Below are 25,141 nucleotides of genomic sequence, written 5' to 3' on the forward strand. Positions count from 1 at the left end.
TAATAATATCCCGACACATTTTTTTTCTATAATTTTTTTTATAAATGTCTTTGATACAAGTCATATCCCCCCTTCAAAAAATGTTGAGGCCTCACCGTGGTAACCGCATTTTTAATCAAATTACTTAAATTTTCATCAAACAATCTTTGGACCTGTCCAGACTATGGGATTACATTTCAAATTATTTAGTTCTGATTGAAATTGAAATAACACTTAACAGACTCAAAATATATTGCATTGTGTTCTTTATAATTTTTTGGATCCAAAAATATATATATATATTATTAATTTTAAGTACTTTGAAATGTGCTCAAAATTAGGAAAAATTTGAACATGCAAATATCTATATATATATACGACTTGTGTCTGTCTGTGTGTTTGTGTATCTGTGTGTTTGTGTATTTGTGTATTTGCCATGCACGCCCAAAGTTCTCGATGGATCTGCTTCAAATTTGGTGGGCTTATTCAGAGAGACCCCGGACACAACCTCATCGATGAGATATTTCAACACGTGCTCTCAGCGCGCAGCGCTGAACCGATTTTGGTTCCACCTCAGCTATTTTGGTTCCACCTCAGCTACCCGGGCCCCCATACCGACACACCATAGCCGCTACACCACATCACAACGCCAAAGTTCTCGGTGGATCTTTTTCAAATTTGGACACCGTATTCAGCTACACCCCGGACACAATATCATCGATGAGATATTTCAACACGTGCTCTCAGCGCGCAGCGCTGAACAGATTTTTGTTTTTGTGTTCATTTCACCATTATAAGTAACTCTTCCTTATCTTCTCCAGTGTTTGGCGTTTATCTCCCTTCCTTCGTGTGGCTTTCCCGTTCAGTTGTAAGTTACTACACTGCGCTGTCCACTGCGCTGAGCGTCTTCGCATATTCCCGGCGTTCTGTTACTGTTACTATTTTTAGAAGGTCAACGCAGTGTACAGAACGTAAATTGGACCCGTAAATTATCCTCACTGTAAAAGTGCAAAGGTCGAATCAATTTATAGCCACGCGAAAAATACACTGTCATCTATCTCTCTATAGATACGGCTTCTCTGTGTTTTTGTGTGTGTGTGTGTGAGTGTGTGTGTCTCTATGTAAGCAACACCTGTGCATTGTTCAGTTCTGTTTGTGATGTGGTCTGGCGGCTTTTGTGTAATTTTATGTGAAACACTCAAGTCCTTAATGGCTCAAAACCGTAGGACTTTTAATATTAATTTTAACGTAATTTTATGTACTGGCCTTCCTTTGAGAAGCCATAACTTGCTCAGTCCTGTTTGAGTGGAGTTCGCCTCCAAAGGTGATTAACACGGTTACATTCGTCGACAAGGATGGGACTCGATATGGTCAGGAATGGCATTTTGGCCACTGAATCATTTTCGTGCTGTTCCCATTCCACGAATCTGGGAGGGACCTAAGCTTGGCGGGTCCATTGTTCGGACCCGGCGAAGCCGGCGTACGGCTCTAAGTACTTCTTTCCGGCGAAGCCGGCTACCCGGCGAAGCGGGTATTCATTCTAGTTGGGTCATATGCCGATATGGTTTGCATGCTTCGTGGATGCTAGCTCAGCATGTCAGTCTTTTGGTTTGGGATAGCTAAGTCTTACTAGTCTAGGTGATGACTGATCCCGGGTTTGCACTTGATCTTTTAGTTTTACTTACTTTCAGGCCAACTAATTCGCGAAACTTGTTTTTCTGGTAATCTTGAACTTTAGCGTGTGAAATTCATAGCTCAGAATCCAGTGACATTCTTGACTTATTTTTGATACAAGTCCATGTAAGCAAGCCAAAGAACATTTGTCGTGAAATTAATTGACGGATTGAACTCCAAATTTAAGCGTAATTAATTAATTTGGTTGTTCAATCGACGAAAATGCACCAAAAATGGCATACGTTGTCAACCATGGGCATGGGACATCATTTACACGAAAGAGTTGTCTCCCTTGTTCGCTCACACGGATAATTTCTTCTTTGACCCATGTAAATGAAATGCATTCGTACAGTTCATCAGAGTTCATTCCGTAACTTCAAAGGGATCTAAAATGACTTGTTATGATTACAAGTGCGTGTTCTACAAATTTGGAGACTTAAATGCCTCTGAATTATGAGCTATGAATTTAACACGCTAAAGTTCAAGATTACCGTTTTTCTTTCTGCCCTATTTCTTTAAACTGTAAGACTTAAGGAAATCTCTCTCTCTTTCTCACACACACAAAATGTTCGTCTTCCTAAAAAAAAAAAAAAATGCAATCCATGGGAGACAACTTCTTGATCAACAATTCCGTTCTTCGACACGAAGTTACGTCCCTTGAATGAAGCCACTTGGCGGCCGGCAGATTCAAAACATTGCCGTCATTTTTGTTGGTGTTTCTTCGCAGCTCTAGTAAATTATCATGGCCTTGGATTGTGTGGTGCTTGCGGTCGTCATTGCGACGGCTCTGACAGCGCTTCCAGTGTCCTTCTTTCTCAACAAGCTGAATTTGATGAAAGATTCGCGTTTGGTGTTAGCGGCAGGTGCCCTTTGTCTAGCTGGTGCAGCAGCGCTTCCAGCCTGGATTCTGCGACGTCGATATCGAAACGTCGACTTCATCATCTACGGTGAGTTCAGGTCAAAAATGTTTTAAAAAGGAAACGATGTAGCACGACCTGAACGATGCTATGTGTTGTTGTTTTGTGTCCCCGTACCATTCCCTGCTTCCTCGACTGTGATGGAAGCGTCTTTGACCTAATTTCAAGTTTGGCAAACACTTTGTTCCTTGGCCCGTTAGTGTTTTTTTGGTTTTAATTGATAGCTTCCGCGTGAAGCACCTCACGTGAAATTGGATTGGATTGTGTCTTGCGCGTATACTCGGTCAACTCAGTATCAGGTGCAATGGTTCCCGCAGCCCACAACAGATTTGTTATCTCAACACGATCGTCTCTACAGGCGGTGTTGGTTTCGAGTACTGGGCAAGGGAGGTAATCGATATACCAACTGCAGTTGCCCGCAGGGTAAAGCGGACTTGCACTGCTGCTGTTTCACAAGTGATCTATCAGTATCATAATCATCTGAAGGAAAACTATACTTATGCATACAAACCTGCCCATTCCAGAAAGCAAAGCTGCATCAAGAAATTCAGTCATTCAACTGGGCCATGAACCTTATTCAAACAATGAAAATTTGAAATCATTGCATTGTAACTTATCAAGCTCTTAATTCTTAAATTGTACTAGTACTAGTAGTAAAACAAATTGCAAAATAAGATTAAGAGTGGCAACTGGCATGACCAGGGGACAACAGCAGGTGTCTTTATTGAAAGGTGTCCTCTTATTAGACTCTATTTAGAGGGTCATGACATTTCAGGTACCACTGTATATTTTAATTTTTATGACAACAAAATGAACAATGAACAGCCTCACATTCTTTCCTTCAAAAAATTATTTGTTCATGCATGAAAACTTTCTCAATTTTTAAAATATTCCTTGTAAAAAGTCTAAAAGTAAAACCCCAAAAAAGGTGAAACTGAAAGGAAAAGAAAGAGAATAATGTTTGGCAAGGGAATTAACCCATTTGTCCACAACTGCATAAACCGTAAATCGCTGAGTTGCCAAATGCTTAGAGTAATTGACAAATTGTTGACTTTCCCTACCTTTTGAAAACGGGTCATGCCAATATTGCTTAATTCGGTTCACTTCACGCCTTGAGATGTCAATATGTGCGAATGTCGCAAATTGCGAACATCTCATTTTGAAACTCCAGAATAACATTTTTAAAAATCATATTTTCAAAAAGTCTATAGCACTCGAGACCCACACAGTCTTCTCGGAGTCAGACTAATTCATGGTTCTCTCTTCCCATCTCTGCGTTATTAAAAAGGTTTTAAATTTTGTATTCCTTTTAGTTCTAGGATTTGAATGCTATTTTAGTTTTTTACATACATGTCTATCTTGTCAGGAACCCTCATGCAAACTCAAGTACAGCAGTGCATTTAACATTTTGAGTTTCCACTTTTTAATTCAAGGTTCTGGAAAAAACCCTAAGAAATGCTAATTTTACTGAAATTTATCTACTTAGGGCAGTAAGGGTTACCCGCTGGGGACATTGCTCCAGGACATTACTTTGCCACCTGCGCAACCACCCCCTCCCCCAACGCCACACAATTCACAGCCCGCTTTTTTCCTCTTTTTGTGTGTTTTCATGCCTTGTTTTTTTCTCTCTCCATTTTCAGTGTTTGCTACATTCTGCTGGACCACAGTGATCGACCTGTTCGTCGGACTGGAGCTAGATGGCTTAGTCAAAGGCTTCATGGGGTTCTATATTGTGGAGGGGGAGCCCTACCTCAACAGTTCCCATGGCACCATGATCAACTACTGGGACGGCACGGCTCATCTCCTGCTGCAGCTCTCCGGCATCTCCCTCTTCACCATGCAGTATGTTGCACATCTTTGCTTGTCTTGCGCTTAGGCCAAAAAAAAATAGTCTGTTTACGGTAACCCGACCGACCCTATTTTTTTCGCGCGACCCTAGACTTTTTTTGGCATTTGGGGAAAAAAAAATTTTTTTGTGCAAAATAACGTAAAAATATGGTTTTTTGGAAGAAAAAAAAAGAAAAAAAAATCCCGACCTACCGACCCTATTTTTTTGGCCTATGTTACCGTAAACAGACCTCTTTTTTTTTGGCCTTATCTAGTGTTGTGCTCATTCTCAGGCCTTGGCCTTTGGTCACTGAAATCAAAAAACAGATAGACTGCTAAATTTCCAAAATTCAGAATGAAAAAAACAATAATGGTACTTGGTAGGTTATTCACTTATTGGAACACTTAATTTATGACAAAACAAAACATTACATGTACAGTACGGATAAATCATTTGCCTCACCAATGTTTTCGGCGATTTGAAATAAGCCAACTGCTGACACCAAATCACAGCCCTGCATTGTGTAGATAGAATGGATCCCTCAAAAAAGGATTTCACCAGAATAAGCAGCCAAACCAAAGGGCGTAGTAACGGTTACAAACTAAATTGTTGATAACTTTTGATCTGGCAAGGAAAACTTTTGTAAGATGTTCGAACAGATGCAATCTCAACAAGTGCAGTAGACTGATGATTTCTTTTCTGGTACACTCAAACCTGTCTATAGCACCACCCAAGGGACCTGCCAAAATTGGTCATTATAGACAGGTGGTCGCTATGGAAAGGTTTTATATGTATTTTCAAATAATAACTGAAAAAATACAGACATTTTTGGTTAACAGTAACACCAGGGGTGTAACTTGATACAGTAGTCCTACCTTTGCAGGAAGAGTTACAGTGAGGTAATTCCCCCCGCGGGTTAGGGGGAAGAATTTACCCGATGCTCCCCAGCATGGCGTAGGAGGCGACTAACGGATTCTGTTTCTCCTTTTACCCTTGTTAAGTGTTTCTTGTATAGAATATGGTCAATGTTTGTAAGGATTTTGGTCAAGCAGTATGTAAGAGATGTTGGGTCCTTTGTACTGGAAACTTGCATTCTCCCAGTAGGGTCATATATTGTACTACGTTGCAGGCCCCTGGAGCAATTTTTTGATTGGTGCTTTTGTGAACAAGAAACAATTAAGTTTATTAACAAGTGGCTCTATCCCATCCCCCCCCTCCCCCCCTTTTCCCCGTCGCGGTATAACCTTGAACGGTTGAAAACGACGTTAAATACCAAAGAAAGGGAGGGAGGGAGGTGATCTTGTACTTGACGGGATGCATCACTTTTCCAAGATCAACACTAATACAAGTTGCGTAAGGCGAAATTACTACATTTAGTCAAGCTGTGGAACTCACAGAATGAAACTGAACTTACTGCATTTTTTCACAATGATCGTAGTCTGCCGCTAGTGCAAAAGGCAGTGAAAGTGATGAGCCTGTTTAACGCTGCGGTAGCATAGCACGCTTTACTGTACCTCTCTTCGTTTTAACTTTATGAGCGTGTTTTTAATCCAAACATATCATATCTCTATGTTTTTGGAATCAGGAACTGACAAGGAATAAGATGAAATTGTTTTTAAAACGATTTCGGAAATTTACTTTTTATCATAATTTTTATATTTTTAATTAAATTACATATTCCTACTCCGAATCACATGTAGCAGTTGACTCAGTCTAAAGTGCTAGGTCTGAAAAGGCTACCCGTCTAAGGGGAGCAACCCCAACTAAAAAAGTGTAAACGTAGCTATGGTAATGACGACGCACCCAGGGAGTTACCTCCCCTCCTGCGTACTACGTCACTACTGCTACTGACCACGTGACCCCTATCATTCGACACTTCAGCTTTCTAGGGAGCAGGTCGTGAATTTTTTGGCTCTAGTGGAAGTTCGCTGTTTGGTGTTTGCTTAGACACCCACCGGCACCCACACCCGTCTCTTCACCCGCTGCACTGGTAGTTGGTGAGCTCGTTCCTTTACTTGTATCGAACGTAATTTTTCAGTTGCTACTTGAAATTTTCGGCCACGTGTTGGTCACGTATTTTGTGGTAGCCATTTTGGAATTTTTTGTCGCCATTTTGTTGTCAGCATGTCTGACGGAGACAAAAAGCGCGAGCGCGGCAAGGCTGATGTGAAAGGGAAAATTAAACCCAAGTCTTCCACTTCTGTCCCTAAGCCTATTTTGGTTGTTGTTTCCGACGCGGCTAACAATGCTGTTATGACGGTCCCTATTTCTGCCCCGAATGACCAGCCGGTTGTGGGGCAGTCTAATCAACCTACGCGTACCGTTGTTTCTCGCTCGTCTTCTCTGCCGCTTGCAGATTCGACGTCGCTGGTTTCATCGTTGCTTTCTTCGCTGGTTCCCGAGCTTCGTACGTTGGTGAGAGAGGAGATGGTGCGTTCTCAGCCTTCGACTTCCGTTGTCCCGTCGATGGCTTCCTTTCCGCTTCCGGCTGTGACGCTGTCCTTGACCGAGGCGGTTGCTTCTGTGCCTTCTACCGCTGTGGTTGGCGACGCAAGTAAGTTGGGCTGGTCCGTAGGTCCTCGTGAGGCCGCTGGACGCTCCCTGCTGGGAAGCAGCCCTTTTCGGCGGGTTCACGACCCGCAAACCCCTGTTCGTTCTCACTTTGGCTTCACGGAAGACCATCGTGTCGATGAGCAATGGCGGCATTTGGTTCAGGCTTCGACGCTTCCGGCACTCGCCGGAAGCGTAGGTCCTCCGACGTACGCACCCGCTGGGGTCGTTTCCGGAGTCGACCAGCCGGTTCCGTCTGCTGCGCTTCCGGCACTCGCCGGAAGCATAGGTCCCCCGATGTACGCACCCGCTGGGGTCGTTTCCGGGGTTGACCGGACGTGGCCCTCTGGGCATTCGGCCTTCCGGCCGCCGTCCACAGTGTCTGCGCTTCCGCTTTTCGCGGTCGCGTCTGATACTTTTCCGGCTCAGACCGGATCTGCTGCTTCTTCCGCTTCCGCTTCCTCTGGGATGGCGGTCGCGGGGGGGCATCACCAGCCCTTTGGGCAGGTGTCTCAGCCCTGGCCGGGGCAGTCAGCGCTTCCGTCTTCGGTTGTTGCTTCGACTGCGGTTCCGGTTCCGGCGGCTGTGGGCATGCCGTCCTCTTACTCTTTCCCTAGTCAGGGCATGAGTTCGGATGGTATTGGAGTGGACGGGTTTCCGGTTTCCGGTTACGGTGTTCACCGCCCTTCTACCAGCAACGTGGACTTCGGTCCTTCGCCGGATGTTTCGGATATTCAGTCCGTCGCCAGCGAGGCTGCACGTGTTGGTTATCCGGAGAGACTCAAAGTGGCTCTTGAGGCCGCTGCTGAGGTCACTTCGAGATATTTCGCGGAAGGGGCTTCGGTCTCTTCGGCTGCCGCTTCGACGGCACCGTCCGCGATGGCTGATTTTCGCTCTGGGAAGGAGGATGACTCATACTTCCGGTTTTTGGAGTCTCCATCCATAGCTTTTCAGCTTTCCCAGGTTTTGGCCAAGCCATCTCCTTCCGGAAGCGGAATTCCTTCACTTCCGGTTCCGCTGCTCGTGCCTCACGGCTCAGTTCCGGAGCTGGCTCAGCAGTGGATGGCTTCGCCTTCTCAGGCTTCTGCATTCGCTCTGTCGTCTCACAGGCGGTTGGTCTTGCAGAAGTCTCCTAGGAACTTGTTGGATGCGTTCGCTCTCCCGCGTTCATCTTTGACAGTTCCTCCGGAGATGCTGGCCTTGTTGGCCAAGCCTATCAAGAAGGATGACGGCGTGCTCTTTTCTGAGAACACGCTGATTGCTTCCGAAGAGGCAGGGCGTCAGCAGCTGGAGCTTGCCTCCATTGCTGAGACTCTCATTCGGGCCCTCTCTCGTGCCCTCACTGATTCGCTGAATCCGTTCTCTCTCAGCGAGGATCAGGATGCGGATGACGTCTCCACTTTGTTGGCCGCTCTTGCGAGGGTCAATGAAGAACAGATGAGACTTTCTGCTGTGCACTATGCGCACTCTGTTATGTGTCGTCGGGATCTCTTCCTGTCACACTCTCAGTTTTCGGATCAGGCGACCAAGGACACTTTGCGTGCCTCACCGGTCTTGGAGGGTTCCCTCTTTGGGCATCTCGTTTTTGATGCCCGAAGACAGGAAATTCAGGCTAACAGGGACCAGCAGTTCTCTGACTTTTCCCTGCACAGCCTTAAGCAGTCCAAGCAGTCTCAGCCTTCTCAGCCGAAGCAGGCTAAGGTTGCTGGCCCTCCCAAACCGGCAGACAAGGGTCGTGGACGTTCCTCTTCTCGGGGCTCGAGAAGACGACCGTCTTCCGGCAGGGGGAGAGGCGGCTCTGGAAGCAAGCCTCACCCCCAATGAAGTGCTCCCGATCTCCCCCCCACCCCGCCCTCCACTCTGGTGATGGCGGGGGGCCCTTCCCGGGCACTTTCCCACTGGCTCGTGTCCATACAGAGTCAATGGATCGTGGGGGTCGTGAGGTCGGGCTTCCGTCTTCTCTGGAAAGATGGCAAGGCTCCTCTGGTCAGGCGTCCGCCGGCGTTCAGGCCTCCCTCCTCGCAGGAAGCCATTTCCGTCCTTCGGGCGGAAATAGGCTCCCTGGTGCAGAAGGGCGCAGTGGAGAAAGTCCTCGACCACAGTTCCCCTGGGTTTTACGGACGGCTTTTCGCCGTCCCCAAAGCCTCAGGGGCATGGCGTCCTGTCTTGGACCTGTCGTTCCTCAATACCTTTTTGAGGGAGATAAGGTTCAAGATGGAGACGCCAGCGTCGGTCAGGGACTCTCTCCGCCCGGGAGATTGGGCGACTTCCATCGACCTGACGGATGCATACTTCCATATTCTTATGCATCCAGCCGACCGGAAATGGCTTCGTTTCCGGTGGGCAAGTCAGGTTTACCAGTTTCGCGCCCTTCCTTTTGGCCTGTCTCTCGCCCCTTGGGTCTTCACCATGGTCGTGAGACAGGTCTGCGCGCTGGTGAGGTCGCGGGGTGTCCGGCTACGTGCCTACCTGGACGATTGGCTCATCCTGAGTCAGAGTCAGGCGGGGTGCGAGCAGGATACCCAATCGGTTCTTCGGGAGGCCAACTTGTTTGGCTTCTCGATCAACCGATCAAAGTCGGAGCTGACACCGTGTCAGACGTTCACCTACTTGGGAATGTCTTTCGACACGGTGGCTTGGACTGTTCAGCCCTCTCAGAAGAGGGTGGACAAGCTCCAGGCGTGCATACGCTCCACTTTGCCTCTCCCGAGGGCCTCCCTGCGGACTTTGGCCTCCATCTTAGGGCAGATGGAGTCCATGGCTCTCCTGGTCCCCTTGGGGAGGGTCCACAAACGTCCCTTTCAGCTGGCGCTGAAGCCGTTCGTGGACTCTCCCACGGTGGATTGGAATGCCCTCATCCCTCTCCAGGGATGGTTCCAATCCGCTACCCTTCCGTGGCTGGACACGGAGTGGGTGTGCAGGGGCGTGCCGATAGCCCTTCCTGCCCCAGATTTGGACCTGTTCACGGACGCGTCCTTGGTGGGGTGGGGGGCTCACACAGACCAGCTGACTGCGTCAGGTCTGTGGTCGGCAGATCAGAGGATGCAGCACATCAACTTGCTGGAGCTAGAAGCCGTGGCTCTAGCTCTGGACAAGTTCCGGCCCTCCCTTCAGGCCAAGCATGTTCGTCTGTTTACAGACAACACGACAGTGGCAGCTTACATCAACAAGCAGGGAGGGTCGCGGTCTCCGTCGCTTTCGGCCAGGGCCTGCGAGATCCTGATTTGGTGTTCAGAGCATCAAATCAGGCTTTCGGCCAGGTACCTACCCGGAAGCTTGAACACTCTGGCGGACGCGCTCAGCCGCTCCGACAGAGTGCTTCAAACAGAGTGGACCATCACTCACGGAGCGCTGGATCGTCTCTGGTCTCTTGTGCAGAAACCTCAGGTGGACCTTTTCGCCACCAGGTTCTCGAAGAGACTACCAGTGTTCGTCTCACCATTCCCGGATCCCGAGGCGTGGGAGACGAACGCGATGGACATTTCCTGGTCAGGCCTGGAGGCTTACGCGTTCCCGCCATTCCAGTTGCTCACGCGAGTTCTCAGGAAGGCGGAGCAGGAGGGCCCGTCCCTCCTGCTGATCGCTCCTCTTTGGCCGTCTCAGCCGTGGTTCCCGGACCTGCTGAGACTCGCCCAGGGCCCTCCCATTCCTCTCGCTCTCACGCGAGGAGAACTGGTACAGCCTCACACCGGCAGCCTCCACGCAGAGCCTCAGATGCTGAATCTTCACGCGTGGAGGTTGTGCGGTCTTCTCTGAGGCGCAAAGGGGCATCAGATCTGACCATGGACCTGGTAGGACGCTCGCACAGAGCATCTACCTCGTCCGTTTATGAGTCACATTGGAGGGCCTGGGTTACCTGGTGTCACGAGCATCGGCTGGATGCTACGGCGCCCCGCACGATGCACGTGGCGAACCATCTTGCTTTCATGTCCTCTCAGGGAGCTTCTGCTGCCTCGTTGAAAGTAAGAAGATCGGCCATCTCGGCGACCCTACGCCAGATAGGTCGCTCTATAGATGTTAGTGGCGTGATCGCTGGAGTCATCAAGGGCGCTTCCCTTTCTGACGTCAAGTCTCGTACGCCCGTTCCTAAGTGGGATCTCTTATTGGTCATGGAGTTTCTGCGTTCAGCGGATTTTGAACCTCTCAGAGATGCCAGTTTCGCGAATCTTACACGCAAGTCCCTTTTCCTTTTGCTGCTAGCATCGGCACGAAGGGGCAGTGAGATCCACGCTCTTTCCGGTAATTCGGACGACATTTCCTTTGAATCAGATGGGTCCGTTACTTTGCGGTTTCGACCTGAGTTTCTTGCGAAAAACCAGGCTCCCGAGCGAGCTTCTCCTTTGGTTCATGTCAGGCCGTTGTCCACTATTCTGGCTCCGAATGATCCAGACTTAGTAAATTGCCCTGTTAGAGCCCTTCACATCTACCTTGCCCGTGCTCAGTCTCTTAGATCCGCAGCTCAAAAGCTTTTGTTTATTTCTCTCAATACGGAGAGACATAAGGATATTACTAAGACGACTCTGGCCTGGTGGGTGTCGGCGCTCATTAAGCATGCTTACGAGTGGAGCCGCCGCAATGAAGGGGGGACACAGCCTGTCCTTCCTCTGGAATCAGCTCGGGCTCACGAGACGCGAGCTTGGGCTTCCTCCTTGGCCGTGTTACGATCAAGAAGACTGGAGGAGGTGCTACACACCGCATACTGGCGTTCCGAGGATGTCTTCATGAATTTTTACCTGCGTGACATCTCGGCTCTTCGCCAGGATGGATCTAGAGCTTTGCCTGCCATGGTGGCAGGGGGTCAGCTCTTGACAAGGAATTGAGAGTGAGTTTGAACTTTTTCTTTCCCACCGCCTTGTTGTTTCAATCTGCTACATGTGATTCGGAGTAGGAATATGTAATTTAATCGAAAATTTTATTGTAAATTTTCATTTAATAAATATACCTACCCGAATCACATATCGTAGTCCCTCCCACCTACCCCGCTTATGATTTGGAGATTTTATTCTTCGAGTCGAATGATAGGGGTCACGTGGTCAGTAGCAGTAGTGACGTAGTACGCAGGAGGGGAGGTAACTCCCTGGGTGCGTCGTCATTACCATAGCTACGTTTACACTTTTTTAGTTGGGGTTGCTCCCCTTAGACGGGTAGCCTTTTCAGACCTAGCACTTTAGACTGAGTCAACTGCTACATGTGATTCGGGTAGGTATATTTATTAAATGAAAATTTACAATAAAATTTGAAAATTTACAATAAAATTTTCGATTTTTAGAGCTTGTTTTTAATCCAAATATATAACATATTTATTTATTTTTTTTTATTATTTTTTTTTTTTTTTTTTCTCTTTTTATTTTTTTTTTCGACCTCAGTTGCATGCAAGGCTGCTTCAACCCATCTTTTTTGCCTCTTTCGTCTTTTTTTATTTTTCTTTTTCGGCGGTGAGCATATCCTTCTTCATTGGTCTTTTTTTTTTAATGAAATTTTAATTTTGTTTTCTTTTACATTACAGGTTACATTTCCATTAGATTACTTTTTAATTCAACAACAATTTAACTAATGTCTGCGTGTATGTGCGTGTGTGTGTGCGTGTGTGTGTGTGTGTGCGTGTGTGTGTGTGTGTGTTGTTGTTGTTGTTCCCATAATTCTGTTATATAATACATTTTCAGCGGGACAATACATAACAGGTTAATTAATCCAACGCTCGATAGACAAAGGCGAGAATTTACAAATAACATATTAATTTAGATTTACCAAGCACAATGTGTTATATGGTTTTGGAATCAGAACATGATAAAGAATAAAATAAAAGTAATTTTGGATCGTTTTATAAAAAAATAATTTTAATTACAATTTTCAGATTTTTAATGACCAAAGTCATCAATTAATTTTTAAGCCTCCATGCTGAAATGCAATACCGAAGTCCGGCCTTTGTCAAAGATTGCTTGGCCAAAATTTCCATCAATTTGATTGAAAAACAAGTCGGGTAAGGCGAAAATACAATATTTAGTCAAGTAGCTGTCGAACTCACAGAATGAAACTGAACGCAATGCCATTTTTCAGCAAGACCGTATACTCGTAGCATCGTCAGTCCACCGCTCATGGCAAAGGCAGTGAAATTGACAAGAAGAGCGGGGTAGTAGTTGCGCTAAGAAGGATAGCACGCTTTTCTGTACCTCTCTTTGTTTTAACTTTCTGAGCGTGTTTTTAATCCAAACATATCATATCTATATGTTTTTGGAATCAGGAACCGACAAGGAATAAGATGAAAGTGTTTTTAAATTGATTTGGACAATTTAATTTTAATAATAATTTTTATATATTTAATTTTCAGAGCTTGTTTTTAATCCGAATATAACATATTTATATGTTTTTGGAATCAGCAAATGATGGAGAATAAGATAAACGTAAATTTGGATCGTTTTATAAATTTTTATTTTTTTTTACAATTTTCCGATTTTTAATGACCAAAGTCATTAATTAATTTTTAAGCCACCAAGCTGAAATGCAATACCGAACCCCGGGCTTCGTCGAAGATTACTTGACCAAAATTTGAACCAATTTGGTTGAAAAATGAGGGCGTGACAGTGCCGCCTCAACTTTCACGAAAAGCCGGATATGACGTCATCAAAGACATTTATCAAAAAAATGAAAAAAACGTTCGGGGATTTCATACCCAGGAACTCTCATGTCAAATTTCATAAAGATCGGTCCAGTAGTTTAGTCTGAATCGCTCTACACACACACACACACAGACACACACACACACACACACACACACGCACATACACCACGACCCTCGTTTCGATTCCCCCTCGATGTTAAAATATTTAGTCAAAACTTGACTAAATATAATGAAGGTGTGACAGTGTCGCCTCAACTTTTACAAAAAGTCGGATATGACGTCATAAAAGACATTTATTGAAAAAAAGAAAAAAACGTCTGGGGATATCATACCCAGGAACTCTCATGTAAAATTTCATAAAGATCGGTCCAGTAGTTTACTCTGAATCGCTCTACACACACACATGCACAGACAGACAGACACACACACACACACACACACACACACACACACACACACACACACACACAGTGACACACACACACACACACACACACACAGTGACACACACACACACACACACACTCACACACACACACACACATACACCATGACCCTCATCTCGATTCCCCTTCTATGTTAAAACATTTAGTCAAAACTTGACTAAATGTAAAAAGGAGCACTGTGATTGTGAAATGTGGTGGTCGTACCTTTTCAGGGAGAGTTACCGTGAGGTTGGCTTGTACTGGGTGGGATCCATGGTCAACTGTTTGCTGGTCTTGCTTGGTGGAGCCGTGCTTGGTAAGTGTCTGCTGTGTTGAGCATACCCTCACTGCAACCTCCCTTTTAAGACCTCCAACTCCCCCGAAATCGGCGTATGGCTGCCTGAATGGCGGGGTAAATCAATCAATCAATCAATCAATATGAGGCTTATATCGCGCGTATTCCGTGGGTACAGTTCTAGGCGCAGGGATTTATTTATATTTTTTATTTTTTTATTTTATGCAATCGATATAGCGCACATATTCAAGGCGCAGGGATTTATTTATGCCGTGTGAGATGGAATTTTTTTTACACAATACATCACGCATTCACATCGGCCAGCAGATCGCAGCCATTTCGGCGCATATCCTACTTTTCACGGCCTATTATTCCAAGTCACACGGGTATTTTGGTGGACATTTTTTATCTATGCCTATACAATTTTGCCAGGAAAGACCCTTTTGTCAATCGTGGGATCTTTAACGTGCACACCCCAATGTAGTGTACACGGTCATACGAGTAAAAACGGTCATACGAGTAAAAATCCACTTGTGCTAAAAACATGAGTGAACGTGGGAGTCTAAGCCCATGAACGAAGAAGAAGAAGAAGAAGAAGAAGACCTCCAACAATCTGAGAAAATCAGGACTTTAAATGAAGGAATTCTGAAAATGGAGGTCATTTTACAGAGGCTATGGACAGAAATTCTGAAAAAGCAAGGTCTTAAAAGGGAGTGAGTCTTAAAAATGGGGGTTTCACTTTACTTTACTTACTCATAGATATGTCATTCTGCAACCATAAGCTTTTAGTTTTGTCCACACCTCTTCTTGCGATTAATTTTCCATTATAATTTATGTATTCAGGTTCTTGAAACTATGATTGTGAAATTGCAAGTGGTTCAGCTTAAGTTAAAGTATGAATGGTTATAAATTTTAAATTCAAAATAAACGGGGATAGAAACAACTGTGTGAACAATTTAACATTAATAAAAAAAAAAAGGTTACAACATGAGACAGGGAGTTATCTTTGTGTCATTTAAGCAATTTGAATGTAATTAATTGCATGATGATATAAATTTGCAGGTAGGTCTGATGTCAAATGGTCCATTCTACTGAATGTGCCGTACGTCATCTTTCCACTGATCGCTGGATTCAGGTTCCTCAGAGAACGCCCTCTCCAGGCTCGCTCCTACCGCCGTGTGAGTTTGGGATAGGTTCTAATCCTTGGGGAGGGGGACGTTTAACAAGGCTCGCTCCTACCGCCGTGTGAGTTTGGGATAGGTTCTAATCCTTGGGGAGGGGGACGTTTAACAAGGCTCGCTCCTACTGCGTGTGAGTTTGGGATAGGTTCTAATCCTTGGGGAGGGGGGCGTTTAACAAGGCTCGCTCCTACCGCTGTGTGAGTTTGGGATAGGTTCTAATCTTTGGGGAGGGGGGCGGATAACAAGGCTCGCTCCTACCGCCGTGTGAGTTTGGGATAGGTTCTAATCCTTGGGGAGGGGGGCGGATAACAAGGCTCGCTCCTACCGCCGTGTGAGTTTGGGATAGGTTCTAATCCTTGGGGAGGGGGGCGGATAACAAGGCTCGCTCCTACCGCCGTGTGAGTTTGGGATAGGTTCTAATCCTTGGGGAGGGGGGCGGATAACAAGGCTCGCTCCTACCGCCGTGTGAGTTTGGGATAGGTTCTAATCCTTGGGGAGGGGGGTGTTTAACAAGGCTCGCTTACTGCCGTGTGAGTTTGGGATAGGTTCTAAACCTTGGGGAGGGGGACGTTTAACAAGGCTCGCTCCTACTGCCGTGTGAGTTTGGGATAGGTTCTAATCCTTGGGGAGGGGGGTGTTTAACAAGGCTCGCTCCTACTGCCGTGTGAGTTTGGGATAGGTTCTAATCCTTGGCGAGGGGGGCGTTTAGCAAGGCTCGCTCCTACCGCCGTGTGAGTTTGGGATAGGTTCTAATCCTTGGGGAGGGGGGTGTTTAACAAGGCTCGCTCCTACCGCCGTGTGAGTTTGAGATAGGTTCTAATTCTTGGGGAGGGGGGTGTTTAACAAGGCTCCCTCCTACCGCCGTGTGAGTTTGGGATAAGTTTGTATCCTTTGGGAGGGTGGCGTTTACACCTCTTTGCCTGCAGTTTTTTGTCTTTAGATTTACTTTTGTGACACACTTGCTGGCCATTCAGCCATTGCATATCACACACACACAACATACTCTCTTCCATTAAACTCTGCAGTTTTTAGTGTTTGTACATTCTGCATAGTTTTAAAATTGTTGGTGCTTGTTAAATTTAAATAGACTTTTATTGTTAATGATAGTTCAGCACAGTATGCATACCAAAAATTAATAAACAGATTTTGTTTGGTGAAAACGCTCATTATCAACTCTTTTACTGCCTGTAGGACGTCAGCTGATGTCTTGGATTACTTGGTTTAATGGGCAACAAACGGTTCAATATACAACAAATAACAACAACAATCAAATAAACAATTTGTGGATGTGTGGTGCATTCTTTCATTCATCCAGGGCACATAGTAAGTTGTCAATTCAGGTAAATATTGAGAATGCTTGGTATACATATATTTTTGCGAGCAGTGAACATGGTTAATTCTCACCTTCAAAATAAGTATACCGTGCATATTTCTCCTTTGAACACCTGAAACTGGTTGCTATTTGAAATATGAATAATGCATGATGACTTTTTATCCCAGGTTCCACCCATCACCCGACGTCCGCTGGACCTCCTCTTCCTCGTCTTCTTCGCTTGTGCTCTTGTCTTGGGTGTTGCCAGAGGACTGGTGAGTTGCAGTCGTTAGTTATTTTGGTTGGCCTTTGGCTCTCATGTTATTAATTTCTAGCGTTGTTCTTCTGAATAGTTCTAGATGTCTGATTTGTGTGTGTAGTACAGTGGAACCCTCCTTTTAAGACTTCCACAAATCGGAGAAAATCAGATCTTAAAAAGGAGGGTGTCTTACAATGGGGGTACATTTAGATTTTACAGAAGTTATGAACAGAAAGTCTGAGAAGGTCTTAACAAGTCGCGTAAGGCGAAAATACAACATTTAGTCAAGCTGTCGAACTCACAGAATGAAACTGAACGCAATGCAATTTTTCAGCAAGACCGTATACTCGTAGCATCGTCAGTCCACCGCTCGTGACAAAGGCAGTGAAATTGACAAGAAGAGCGGGGTAGTAGTTGTGCTGAGAAGGATAGCACGCTTTTCTGTACCTCTCTTCGTTTGAACTTTCTGAGCGTGTTTTTAATCCAAACATATCATATCTATATGTTTTTGGAATCAGGAACCGACAAGGAATAAGATGAAAGTGTTTTTAAATCGATTTCGGAAATTTGATTTTGATAATAATTTTTATATTTTTAATTTTCAGAGCTTGTTTTTAATCCGAATATAACATATTTATATGTTTTTGGAATCAGAAAATGATGAAGAATAAGATGAACGTAAATTTGGATCGTTTTATAAAAAAATAATTTTAATTACAATTTTCCGATTTTTAATGACCAAAGTCATTAATTAATTTTTAAGCCACCAAGCTGAAATGCAATACCGAAGTCCGGCCTTCGTCGAAGATTGCTTGGCCAAAATTTCAATCAATTTGATTGAAAAATGAGGGTGTGACAGTGCTGCCTCAACTTTTACAAAAAGCCGGATATGATGTCATCAAAGACATTTATCGAAAAAATGAAAAAAACGTCCGGGGATGTCATACCCAGGAACTCTCATGTCAAATTTCATAAAGATCGGTCCAGTAGTTTACTCTCAATCGCTCTACACACACACACACACGCACACACACACACACACATACACCACACCCTCGTCTCGATTCCCCCCTCTACGTTAAAACATTTAGTCAAAACTTGACTAAATGTAAAAAGGGGGTCTTAAAAAGGGGGTTCCACTGTATTTGCACTGGTAGTTGGACACGGGATAACAGTTCTTTCCCTTCTTAACAGAGACTTGATTCTTTTTGAGGTACATGTATTACAACATACCAACAGTGTGAAGTTAAAGATAGTTAACTGTCGTCATAGATATTTGTGAGAGTCTGATTTGCCTTTGTGGACTGCTCATAAATAGTTGCTGAATTTCATGTGGTTTTGTATGATTCCAGAATGCTATAGGAGCCGAAATTCCATACCTGAGGGATTATGTGATAACCTATGAGCCTTACCTGTCAGATCCAGTAGGCTTCCCTAAAGTTCAGGTAAGAGTTGGATAAGCTGATCTCTGATCTGTCTATTCTGATCTGATTATTTTTCAGGGGTAGAGTGAAGGACTGGCTGAATGTCTTATCTCACTTCTTTTCAGGTATCAGGCATGGGAATTGTCCGCGAAATCACGGATTTCCGCGAAAAGGAAATTACGTTTCAGCAAAAATAAAAAATTGTCCGCAGCAAAAAAAAAGTAAATTAAATTATATGTATACTATTGTCTCTCTATCCATTATTTGCTTACACGAGAACTATCAAAATATTGGTCTAAAATGCTAAAATTTGTTTTCCTTCCGGGAGGGCTTTGCACCCCTGGTCCCCACAACGGGGCTCTGCCCCTGTACCCTGCCAGGGGAGGTGATGGATGTCAAACAGCAGTGAATATTCTGTAATCGGTAAATTGTAAAACTGGAGTAGAAAGTTATGAAGTCTGTCATCCATGAGGGAGTGAGAACAGAAAATTATATATATATATATATATTTGTACTGTATTGATTAGTTACAACTACATTCACCATCTACATACTAACCAGCACTTGAACTGCTCTGTAGCACATCACTAAAATTATGTAAAAAGGGCTTTAAAAAAAAGTATTACACTGCAGTTGCAGTAGCAGCAGTGTGCATGCCACTTGTAGCCTTTATGCAATATGCCTTGAATACTGCTTTCAGATGTTGGTGAATATGTTCTACTTTGGCCTGTACTACCTGTGTGTGATTGACGGCCTTCTCAACCCTGGTCAGCTATGGATGGCTGACTGGTCAATCATCCAAGCAGGTGCCTCCGCTCAGGTAAGTCAGGAATTTTACCGGATTTTTATTTTTGTAGGGTTAGTTTTCTGCCCTCAATAATATTAGTACAGGTGTGTGTGTGTGTGTGTGTGTGTGTGTGTGTGTGTGTGTGTGTGTGTGTGTTTCCGTAAATGAAAAAAATTGTGTGTGTGCGTTTTTGTGTGTGTGTGTGTGTGTGTGTGTGTGTGTGTGTCCAACTCGCCACTGAAAACAAGAACATTTCTATTTATTACAGTAAATATACTGTTCAAAAAAAGAAACGCATAGTTGCTACTTGCCAAATTTGTTTTATTTTTCGAAAAAATTAACAGAAAATCCAATATTTAGATTATTTGTTTGAAATTTGGTATGGACACAGTTGAATGCACACACAGTTCATTTGCATCTTCAAATCAATCAGTCAATCAATACGATTGGGTGCCAAGGCTGTCAAGTCAGTAGGGGGTGTGACTGCCTTGAGCAGCAACAACTGCCCGGCACCTTCTGGGCATGGACTGGATCAGATGCCGGATATCTTGCTGTGGGATGGTGTCCCATTCCTCCTGAAGTGCCTGCAATAGATCGCGGTGATTTGCCGGCGCTTCTTCTCGCCTGCGCACACGTCTGTCCAATTCATCCCAGAGGTGTTCTATCGGGTTCATGTCTGGCGACATGGATGGCCAGGGAAGCACCTGGACATGGTGGTCGGTGAGGAACTGGGTGGTGAGTCGTGCTGTGTGCGGGCGAGCGTTGTCCTGCTGGAATATGGCATCCTGGTCAGCCAGAAGAGGAAGGGCGTGTGGGCGTGTGGGCGCAGAATTTCCTCCACGTATCGCTGGGCAGTTATGCGCCCTTGGACTTGCACCAGGGTGCTCCTTCCAGCGGTATTGATCGCCCCCCACACCATGACGCCTCCACCACCATGAACGGGTGCCTCATCCACACAGTTGGGCGCGTAACGTTCGTTTACTCTCCGGTAGACCCTCCTCCGACCATCATGTCGCTGGAGCAGGAAGTAGGACTCGTCGCTGAACCACACGTGTCTCCAGTGATTCCGGACGGTCAAGCGAAGGTGCTGGTTGCCCCACTGCACTCGGTTCTGGTGATGGCGGCGGGTGAGGACAGCTCCTCTGTGAGGTCTGCGAGCTCTCAAACCAGCTTCATGCAGGCGGTTCCGCACGGTCTGGTCCGATAATCGGTGTGGCCCGGGGAGAGCCTGGACAGAAGATGAGGCCGACAGGAAACGATTCCGGAGGTGGCGGAGCCGTATGAAGCGGTCGTGAGCAGCAGTTGTCGCCCTTGGTCTTCCCGCTCGTGGCAAGTCAGCAACGGAGCCAGTGGCTTGAAACCTGACCCACAGTCTACTGATGGTGCTCTGGGACACGTGGAAGTGCCTGGCGATTGCACTTTGACTTTGGCCTGCTTGTAAACGACCCAATGCAATTTGGCGGTCTTCTCTGCTCAATCGGGCCATCTTTCGTCGCTGAATTGTCGTCTGATTTCTTTGTGGCGAACAATCCGCTTTTATGGGTTTTGGAAGACATGGTGAGAGCTCAATATTCCCCGAGTTTCACGAGATTACACTGAAGCATGACGAGTGGTCATGCCAAATGAGCAATTTTGACATTGTAGCCACTGATAACGCATGCGTCACGTGCAGAGCTCACTTGTGGCAATGGACGAAAGGTCGACGACCAGATAAACATTTTCTGCAGTTTGGTGGATATCCTTGTAGCCATATAACTAAATTAACCAAATATTACAAGCTATGCGTTTCTTTTTTTGAACAGTATAAATTTAACTTATCAGGCATTCAATGCAGCAAGAAATGTTACTTTGCAGTAAAATGCCATTAATGCTTTTGTTTGGTCACTTTAGTGCAGCTTCTAAGAAACCAGCTTATGCAAAACAATTATTTCTTTCTTGTTCAGCAGACATACTGTCATACAAATTCTGCAACATTTTTTTTTCCATTTTCTCCACAGTCACAAAAGCATTTCAATTTCAAGTTATTATTTGTACATGTATGTTCATCCAAAACAAAGACCAGTTGGTCAATAAACATGAGAATGTTGTATTTTTAAAAGAATTAAAACGTTTCATAAATAAACCTGTCCTGTCTTTTGGTTTAAACAACATTTTTATTTCCATTTACTTGTACATAAAATTTACATACATTTATAAATATGAAAACAACGAGCCTGTGGCTTATAGTGGTGTCTTTAAACACATATCTTGTTTTTTGATTTTCCACAGTCTCAGTTCGTGTACCTGGCGAGTGCAATCCACCCCAAGACGCCCAAGAACTTCCGTGCCCCCAAGACGGGCGTTCCAGCGGCGGTGTTCTGGGGCGTTAACCTCCTCCTGCTTATCGTGCCGCACCTGTTTGCCTTGCGTTGCTTCAAGGACCCGGACAACTACGGACGTACCTACACGGTGGACGTCGCACGTCCTGTCTCTCAGCCCACCACTCGTCAGTCCTTCCGCACTAACACTAGCAAGCGAGAGTAGCTATTCGTTGTGAACTGAAAGTGTTTTTTTGAGTTGTGTGCACAATTTGGAAACTTATGTTCTATTAAGCTGACCATGTTTTCTTGGTCCGTCTGTGTTAAAAGTCATCTCATTGAGGGTATGATGTAAGGCAGCAGCATGACTTCTTTTTTTATTTTATACTGATTGATATTTTTATCAGGACTGATATTGAGATTCAAATTCATTACATTTCACTGATTGAGTTTAAAGTAATTTGTGGTTTTTAGACTGTTTATGATGATGATAATGATCTTGAGTTTAAATTAAAATCTGTAGTGATCAAACCTAACATTGACTGTTCAACATGGAAGCAGATTAAGCAGTAAATGCTTAATCTCGAACCAAGGAGAGTTCATGTCAAAGTCATGAGCTGGTGATAACCTTTTAAACAAAAAATGGAGTGTAGTTTTGCTTCTTGAAAGTATACTGCCTATTGAATTTCATTGGCAAAAGTTCAAGATAAAGTTAGCCATTTCAGGTTACAGGTGTAATTTCCAGGCATAAGATTTCCATTTTTTTTAGAGTTCTGGAGATCATTTTTGAGATTCCCAGATTGCGTGATTTTGCATGTAAGAATTTTGGGCAGGGGAGAGGGGAGGGCATACTTTCAGGCTCTTTATGCTCCAAGTTTGATTGATTTCATGTCTGACTTGGTAAGACCTTCATTGTCAAGCTGATCTTTTGCAAAGCTATGTCCCTAATTGAGACCTGCAGTCATCTTATCCTTATAAAGGAATATTGAGTGTACCGACCATTTCAGATATATGATATATCCCGTTCATTTGTGCCAAAGTAAACAGGGTGCAGGGGAAGCGAAAATATAGAACTCGGGATTTACAAAACCTTTCTGGCACATAAATGAATGTGATTAACAGAGTTTAATTCAACATCATTGTTCAATTTAAAAAAGATTGATATTTTACTTTGTTGTCCTTTGAAAGCCTGACACAGCTCACCAATTGTTCAGCTCAATTCTTTGAATCAGATGTTAACTTAGGGGATCTATTTACATCTGTGAACCATTACACAATAGATTTGTTTTGGATTTAAAAAAAACCCATTTCATTGATGAATTTTATATTTGACTGCCAAGATCAATTCATCACAAACTTATATCAGATGTGCATTTGGTGTGTATTATTGCATGTTGGCATGGATCTGCGGATCACGTTCTAATCTTTCATTGTTTTATTCCCTGTCTGTCATTTGCGTTTAATTTTTAGAACTTGTGTGCTGATGTTTGTTTGCTATGATTACCTTTGTTATAGGGGTGTTTTTTTTCATCTCAGTGAGTTCATATTGGAGTACTGTTTATTTGCTGCATGCTGAATATAGTACTTATTTTGGGAATGCTTGAAAGCTGAAATTTTGTTCTTACTCAACTGTTTAGCAACTGTTTTGTTTTGTTTCCCCACTTTTCATGGGTATCATCCAAACCACCTAGTGTAGATATTTCCAGAAAATGTTAAAGGCACAGTGCAGCTCACAGCCTTCGTTTTGCGTTTTTGTTGCGGCTGAGTGCATTTACAGTTCAAAAATCCTCCTATGGTAGTAAAACAAACCCAGAACTACCCAACGACGACATCTGTGAAGCTCGACAGTTTCTTGTTCACGCGAGTGCATAAATTAACCTAGTTATTACGTGGTGTTTGGGTCGGAGTTCGATTCAACTGAGTGATTCCGGCCTCCATTTTGTTTTACACAAACTCATGATGATGTCTGACATAGTTTGCAAGTGACTGTCTTTTTGTGCATGATGTGGTGATCTACCTGATCTAAATTTAGATACAAAAATAGGTCAAGACCAGCCGGGTCCGAGTACGAAATTAATTCGTAAAAAAATCGCAGTTCTTGACTCTTTGGGTGCAAGTCAATGAAACTTAGTAGTTCTTCTAACGGATAGCTGCCTAAGGTATGACTAAAAGCCCCAGGGGCTCCGTGCACCTGGATTTGACAAGTTCAGTACCTTTAAAAGCTCTAGTTTGTTAATGGAGTTGTCTACCAAAGAGATGCCATTCTCATGATTTTGACTCTTGCAGGAACCAGTTACCATTTTCTTCTGCATGAGTGAGACAAAGATTAAATGTTATAATCTACTATAGGTATCAGAATAGTAGTTGTAGATTGTATTAAATGAACTGTTTACATTTGTCATAATGTATTTACCTTGGTTGCTTGTTTGTAGAACAGACTTGCTTGCGCTGTCATGTATATTACGTAATCCATGTTAGCTGCTCAGGTGTTTCTTTCCAATTGTAAATTTCAAAGAAAACTGAGAACTGTTGCCATAGTTATCTGTTCATTATTTATGTCATCATTTTGCGTAACTTCCTTTTTGTTTGCGGTGTTGGAGTAGTTTAGAATGTGTTTGTGTTGCACGATTATATATGCACAAATACATTAAAATGTTTAGATTCCACCACAGCATTAAACAAAAAAGTAGGTACAGTGTACATGTACTTTTCTTCAAATCTGATGGAGAATTTGTATAAATGATATAGATGGGTCATTTTTAGTGGATCAGTTTTAAGGAAATTAAAAATTGGTCTTTTTATCTTTGAAACAAACGAAGAATGTTGTCCCTTGCTGTCAATACATTTTTGAAGGTGGTTGTTTGAAGACGGATACTGTAGATTATAAGAGTTCTGGTAAATTATCATTTGAGAAGTAATATGCATATATTAGTAATGAATTGTCCAGATGATGTAAATTATTTCCTAGATACATTTTTTTGGCTGTAGTTTAAATATCAGAACTAAGCTCATTGAATTCTACAAGAAAATTATCAGATACGTAGTAATTTATTAAGAATTTCCGTTATGTATCTGCTTCCCTTCTTGCCTTTTCATTTGTTATGAAATTGAATTTCATATTTGTATTCAAATTTGTGGGTGACGACTGTATGTTGTGAACCATAGTAATGTACTTTTATAATGCTTCGGCTTTACTCCCTTGTACGTGCTTTGTACATCTCATTTATTGATGTCTTTTATTTACTCATTTCCACTGATTTTTATCATGAAAAAATCATTTCATTTTCATTTCTGGGAGCATAGTTTCTTGTTTGTTCACAAACCTCGAGTTTAGGTTATTGTGAACCATTTATCATTTTGTGGATGTAATACACGACTTGTACTTATTTTAAACCAGCTGGTAATGGACATTTTACACACAGTTAAATCATAGATTCTGAATAATTATCTACATTTCATTTCTGCTTGACATTTACACGATAGTTTTGCTACATCTTTTATCCTGTGTGCATCTTTTTTTGCTGTTCATGAATACTCTTTTTTTCTGTGAAACTTTACTTTTTATATAAAAACAACAAATAGTATGAAGTGTGC

The 25,141-nt window shown here is 43.8% G+C and overlaps 1 protein-coding gene across 1 annotated transcript; it reads left to right on the forward strand.

Moving 5' to 3' along the window:
• Positions 1-2,292: 2,292 nt before the first annotated feature.
• Positions 2,293-25,131, forward strand: LOC138979185 (transmembrane 6 superfamily member 1-like). The gene is made up of 8 exons (XM_070351982.1): positions 2,293-2,600; positions 4,211-4,412; positions 14,226-14,308; positions 15,350-15,465; positions 16,969-17,055; positions 18,392-18,484; positions 19,164-19,283; positions 21,519-25,131. Exons 1-8 carry the CDS (start codon positions 2,396-2,398, stop codon positions 21,771-21,773), a joined length of 1,161 nt encoding a protein of 386 aa, XP_070208083.1. The 5' UTR covers positions 2,293-2,395; the 3' UTR covers positions 21,774-25,131.
• Positions 25,132-25,141: the final 10 nt, after the last annotated feature.

This window comes from Littorina saxatilis, linkage group LG1, assembly GCF_037325665.1.
Source record: "Littorina saxatilis isolate snail1 linkage group LG1, US_GU_Lsax_2.0, whole genome shotgun sequence".
Classification (NCBI taxonomy): domain Eukaryota; kingdom Metazoa; phylum Mollusca; class Gastropoda; order Littorinimorpha; family Littorinidae; genus Littorina; species Littorina saxatilis.